Source organism: Urtica dioica, chromosome 4 (genome assembly GCF_054948205.1).
Source record: "Urtica dioica subsp. dioica isolate 48M chromosome 4, U.dioica_male_clone48M_v1_H2, whole genome shotgun sequence".
Lineage (NCBI taxonomy): Eukaryota > Viridiplantae > Streptophyta > Magnoliopsida > Rosales > Urticaceae > Urtica > Urtica dioica.
This window is the reverse complement of record NC_142759.1, coordinates 36,214,491-36,220,584: the sequence shown is the minus strand read 5'-3', so window position 1 is coordinate 36,220,584 and position 6,094 is coordinate 36,214,491. Positions and strand designations below refer to the sequence as shown.

At 37.0% G+C, this 6,094-nt stretch overlaps 1 protein-coding gene across 2 annotated transcripts in view; it reads right to left on the bottom strand.

Moving 5' to 3' along the window:
- Nucleotides 1-3,771: 3,771 nt before the first annotated feature.
- Nucleotides 3,772-6,094, bottom strand: part of LOC149401523 (K(+) efflux antiporter 2, chloroplastic-like) — a 28,524-nt gene continuing 26,201 nt past the window's right edge. Inside the window, exons 17-21 of one of the 2 annotated variants that reach the window (XM_089611831.1) lie at nucleotides 5,145-5,211; nucleotides 4,888-5,064; nucleotides 4,687-4,743; nucleotides 4,336-4,410; nucleotides 3,772-4,267 (exon numbers count right to left, since the gene is read on the bottom strand). In XM_089611831.1, the coding sequence (XP_089467957.1) occupies nucleotides 4,124-4,267; nucleotides 4,336-4,410; nucleotides 4,687-4,743; nucleotides 4,888-5,064; nucleotides 5,145-5,211 (520 nt within the window). In that variant the 3' untranslated portion in view covers nucleotides 3,772-4,123. Of the gene's footprint in view, nucleotides 4,268-4,335; nucleotides 4,411-4,686; nucleotides 4,744-4,887; nucleotides 5,065-5,144; nucleotides 5,212-6,094 lie in introns of those variants that run through there. The other variant, XM_089611832.1, reaches the window with a different exon arrangement.

The window sequence follows — 6,094 nt, the reverse complement described above, 5'->3', positions numbered from 1 at the left end:
ACTTCCAAATGCTTAAGGCTGCTGGACAGTCTACGAAAAGATGGTAAATGTCCTCCGCTGCTCTGTGACAGAGGATACAACAGCTCGGGGAAAGGGCTCGGTGAGGATTTTGCCTTTGAATGACGTCTGTCGTGTTTATTCTTTTGCGTGCCAGTCTCCACCCGAAAATTTGAACTTTTTTTGGGGTAGCGCATTTCCATACTGTTTCGTAGAATGGCACTGAAACGATCGATCCCGGAGACACGAGAGCAGCGTGCATAGCTTTTACCGAGAACTCCTCTGAGTCATCCAACCAAGCCCTCCGATCCTCTACCCCATCCCCGAGGGAAACTGACTCTAGGGAGTCCATCAGCTGCGCATATTCTGAGGCCTCTCTATCTGTTAAGTTTCGTGAGAAGTTGAAATTCCACTCGATAGTACCTGTAAGAGGGTTAGAGACCATATGCCTAATTGGTACATTTTTCAGAGAGCATAAACAGAATAAACCAGGGAAGCGTGATTCCAGAGCCTCACCGCCGCACCAAACATCATCCCAAAACCTGACCTTATTACTGTCTCGTACTATCCACGTGCATCGCTTAAAAAATTCTTCTTGGATCGAGAAAATGGATTTCCATGGACTCCTTAGGGTGCGTCCCGTTGCAGGTCCCGGATCCCAACTATTCTCTTGAGTACCGTAGATTGCTTTTATCACCTTGTGCCACAATTCGTTTGGTTCGATTGGGAAGCGCCAAAGTCATTTCGCGAGCAAAGAATTATTTTTCGCAACTAGTCTCCCAACCCCCAAACCTCCCGCCTCTTTTGGCTTGCAACACTCGTCCCAAGGTACCGCTGCCCGCCTTTATTGATTCTCGAATCCTTCCCAAAATAAACATTTCATAATTTTCTCCATTTCGTCGGCCACTCCTATGGGCATTTTGAAGACTGACATGAAGTAGGTCGGTAGGGCAATTTCCCGCCTTTTGAAAGAAAGTCTCGCTTCCATCCAACAAGTCTCTTTGCAACCTTAAGGAGAACGAGGTCCCAAAAAGATTTTCTCCTCGGATTGTCTCCAAGGGATAATCCAATATATGTGATCGGCCAATCCAGCTTTTGACACCCGAGAGAAGCTGTGAGACTCTCACTTTCCTCTACTTCACAGTTAATACCAACCAAACTACTTTTCTCAATATTGACTTTCAATCCCGAGTCTTTGCAAAAGTCACAAATGATGTCTACAAGGTTTGCCCAACTTTGAATATCGAAAACCCCAAAGATTAGAGTGTCATCCGCAAACTATAGATGAGAGAGACTCAACCTCAGGGAGCCTACCTCGAGGGGCCTGAAAGATTCGTTTTCCACACCTCGAAGTATTCTTCTGGACATCGTATCCGCATCAAAATTTAGATATCTTCCTGTTTTTTGTTTCCTATATTCCATCCTCTACAAGTATACACAATTATGTATTCTTAGCATTTATATCTTATAACACCTAGTAGATAGTTTTTCTACTATTTTATATATAGTCATGCAAAATAGTTCAAACTTTGTTAAAGTTCACTGTTTTTGTACTTTCTATTATTTTGTTTACTCTATCAAGTAAACTGTGATCCAATGTTATTATTCTGTTTAATCAACATGTACTGTATTACAATTTAGATATCTTCCTTCATTTGTACTTTCTATATGCTTTTTTCTGTAATTCTCTGCAAGTATACAAAAATATATACACTCGCATATATTTCTTAAAAATGAAGTATACAAAAATATATAGACTCGCATTTTAATTTTCATTTCTGTAATTCTCTCCAAGTATACAAAAATATATAGACTGCATATATTTCATTTTCATTCTGTAATTCTGTTCATTTAGTTTTTATATAATTATGCAAAATACTTAAAAATACTAAGAGTTCACTGTTTTTACTCTTCCTTTAATTCTGTTGCGGTAGAGAAGGAAAGTTGATCATCTGACCTGATCGGCGATGGAAATTCTGTTGCGATAGAGAAGGAAAGTTGATTCCCTGACCTGATCGGCGATTATTGAAGCCTATCTGTGATTCAGAGTTGTTGGAGCTGATCGCCAATTTGTTTGGTACCAATTGCTGAGTACCTAGTTAATCAACGATAAATTTCTCCGGCGGCAAAGACAGTGATGGAGAGTCGACAGCGGTGGAGAAAGAGACAGCCATGGTGGAGAGTCGTCGGCAAAATCAAAGACGCGAAATCAAAGACGATTGGTGAGTTCGTTGGTTGGTTGATCGCAAATGTTTGTTGGTTCGTTCGATTTTTGGTTTGTGGGTTGTTTGGTTCGTTATGTAGAGGGTATAATTGTCCAAATAATGGTAAAAATACGCTGTTTTAAAAGAAAAAAAAAAAAAAAAAAAAAAAAGTGACATTTGAATAATTTGGTGTAAAAGCTGATTTCTATGATAATATCTTTTTTTTTTTTTGTCAAGCGTCTATATAGCCAAATAGAACTTAAGCTTTTGCAAAAATAACTATAGTTTGTCAACTATAAGTAAAGTAACCCAAGTAAGATTAATCTAGGTTGGATTAAATTTAATCCCAACGAACTATAAAGACAGAATGTAAGCTTTATGAAGACTGGATTAAAATTAATCGAGACAGGATTAAAAAAGTCATAGTACTCTCAATTGGCTATTATGCTATACCTAATGAAACTATGACTATTTTGTAAAAGTCATAGTTTGAATTGGCTACTTCATACCATTTTTCCTTATTTTTTTTTTTGGAAAATAACACATTTATACCCTGTGTTTTAGTGAAATGTCGAGTTTAACCCTCGGTTTTCAAAAATGTCGAGTTCATACCCTCTGTTTAACTAAAATGACGAAATTATACCCCATGTTTAACTAAAATGAAGAAATTATACCCTGAAATAGACAACGGTGTCACGAATATTCTTTTTATTGACTTTTCATTGACATTGACTATAATATGTATATATAAACACCAATTATCTTTATTCATTCGCGCTATATATGTAATTTATTTAAAAACTAAAAAATAAACAACAGTCTCTTAATCGTGAAGAACACAGAAATAGGCAAATTGGTAAACATCGATAGTTGATAGTCATCAAAATCGCATATTCGAACAGAGAATCCAGAATTTAGAGTTACAATTCGAACACGGAATGAAGTCATTTATTATGAGGTATGAGTTTTATTATTTAATTTCAATTTAAGGCTATTTTTATTTCAAAATTGAGAATTTGGAAGTTAGGGCACTGATTTAGATTCGATTTGGTTTTTCTTATATAAGAGTTAATATCAATGAAAGGGAGATTTGTGACGCTGTTATTCATTTCAGGGTATAATTTCGTAATTTTTGTTAAACAGAGGGTATGAACTCGACATTTTTGAAAACCGAAGGTTAAACTCGACATTTCACTAAAACACAGGGTATAAATGTGATATTTTCCCTTTTTTTTCAAGACAAAGTCTGAAATTGGGAGGCTGATCAGCAATCTACACCAGCGAAGAAGATCAACGCCGGCGAACATCATGGGTTTAATTCGAAATATGTTTTTTCATATTGCAAGCGAAATTGCAGTTTTTACTTCTTCGCGAACGATGCTTTTATGAGTTAAGTGTGTAATATATTTGGTTTCTAATATATTCTAAAACCACAGAGAAAAAAACAACAAATGAGTTTTATTAAAAACCGAAAAACAAAATTCAGACTTTTCCCCTGAATATGTAGACTCTCGGTCCTGTCTAACTAGATTTGATGAAACCAAAACCCCTAACAAAATAAAAAAAAAAATTAAAAGAAACTCGGACTTTTATTGAAAAATGCGGCTCAGCCGAAAAAAGTACAGGAAACTAGAGCTGAGGAAACCCAAAACCAGCTCCGAAACAACAACAAAAAGAAACCAGCTCAATATATTACATAGTGAGAGAAAACGCCCTAAAAACTTTACTATTTGAGTGAAGCCACTAACAAAACAAAAATTGGGGCGTATATTTTTTGGGGACCAAAAATACATGTCAAATATAAATTAAAAAAAAAAAAAAAAAAAAAGACAAGTTAACAGCAGCGATATCCTCTATACAATTTTGTAGCAGCAAATGAAAATGCAAACCTGCTATACATTTTTATTCTTTTTTGGTACAGGCTAAGCTTGTACTGCCACAGTTCCTTCAGGCACAGTTCCTTCTCTGTTCTCGTCTGAAGACTCCGGAGATGATGGTGGAGTTTTGGTTTTAGACACAACCCGAGCAAATCCATACCCAAGTGAGCTTCCACTAGTTTGACAAAGCTTTACACAGAAACCGGTTTAGTTCATCTTACTTCTAGATAACCAGAAGAGAGTCAAGTTTTGAGTACCTCGGTTAGCTCAGCTAAGTGGCGGGACCTGAATTCATTGATGGTTGCAGTGATCTCTGACATTGGTAGTTTGGCCTAAACAAGGAAAATGACTAGGTAAACGACGCTGCGCTTAGAGAGAGAAATGAAAAGACTACAATCCACTCTGCGGTCGTTTGCAATGTTTAAAAAAGAGTGAATGAAGACACAGAAAATAACATGGTACGAGAAGTTCATATAGTCTCGTGGCAAATTACTTAAAACTTTCCATCACTTGGCAAATTATAAGTCCCTTGTTTCTTTAAAAAAATAAAAAAACATAGTGTTTTTAACAAATAGTCGTTTATAATACTGGAAAAGAAAATTACTTACCTGAGCAAGAACAGCTGCTGCCAACTGTAGACTGGGTTCCAAGGTCTCTGGCACCACCTGTAAATTTACGAGTGTAATTACCGAGAGTGCCAAACAGTAAATGAATGCAATGTAGCCAAGGAATCTAGAGACAACATCACCCCCTCGATTGGAGTAATTTTGTAAAAAGAACATCATAACCGGTGTCGAGAGAATTATTACCGCGGTAGCACCAGCCTTTTCCAAGTTCAGTCCATGATCCACGTCGTGGGCTCGAACAAAAGTTTTCACGTTCGGATAATACTTGTTCAGAGCCCAAACTGTTCTGTAATTTGCACCAGGTGTGTCCAGTGTTATTGCAGCAGCACATGCTCTTCCGGCCCCAACTTTATGGAGCACCTGTTTTTCATAAAAAAATTATTAAGTTTTTTATTAATTACGAACAAGCAAAAGAAACCAAATTCAGTTTTCCGTCTGACCTCTCTGCTTCCAGCATCTCCGAAATAGACTGGAAGGTCCAACGCACGTCCAATTGATACCCGTTCACTGAACAAACAGATGTAACATTTATTAAAATAAAAAAAATATTAGAAAATAAAAACTGGAAGGTTCAATGATAATGTTTTTTTTAAAAGAAACTCTGATCTTTTATTGATAGAAACGGCTAAGCCGAATAAAGTACAAAGAAAAGAACATTACAAAACTAAAAAACTCCGAGAAAAACAATCCAACCCCCTACCCAGAGGAATTAAAGAACACAGGCCCAATCCCTGGCCAAATCGGAAAGAGGGAAAGCCTTAAAATCTTTACAATTTGAATGAAGACATAAGGCTATATGTAGAAAACTCGTTAATTTCCTAGTTTATAGGTATCGGTTTCATTTAGGTTAGAATTAAAAATAGGAAGTAGTTTATTTTGTTCCTAGAATTGAGGGATTTTATTTTATTCTTTTTGTGCATAAATAGGTTGTTTAGCCGCATGGAATGATATACAATTCTAATTACTTCTAAAAACTAATATGGTATCAGAGCAGGTTTCCCTCACTGATTCCCAGATTTCTTTCGCCGTCTTCATGAACATGTGAGGTTTTGCAATTGATGCTTCCATGGAGTTGAGAAGCCACGCCATCACCAGTGAATTCTCATATCTCCAAATCTGGTAGCCTTCATCTCCTTCCTTCAGATTCTTCACTTTGCCGATTAGGTAGCCTAGTTTTCCTCTTCCATCAATACCAAGCTTTACTGATTGAGACCATTCCAGAAAATTCCTTCCCATTCAGCCTATGCCCGGTGATGAGCATAGATGAATGGATGGATGACTGAGATGTCTCCATATTGTTTGCTTGAGTGATTTGGGATGAGGAATTTATGGGGTTCGGTGTGATTTCCATCTAATTAGGTTAAGAAAGCCTGTGGCTCTAATCAGGGAA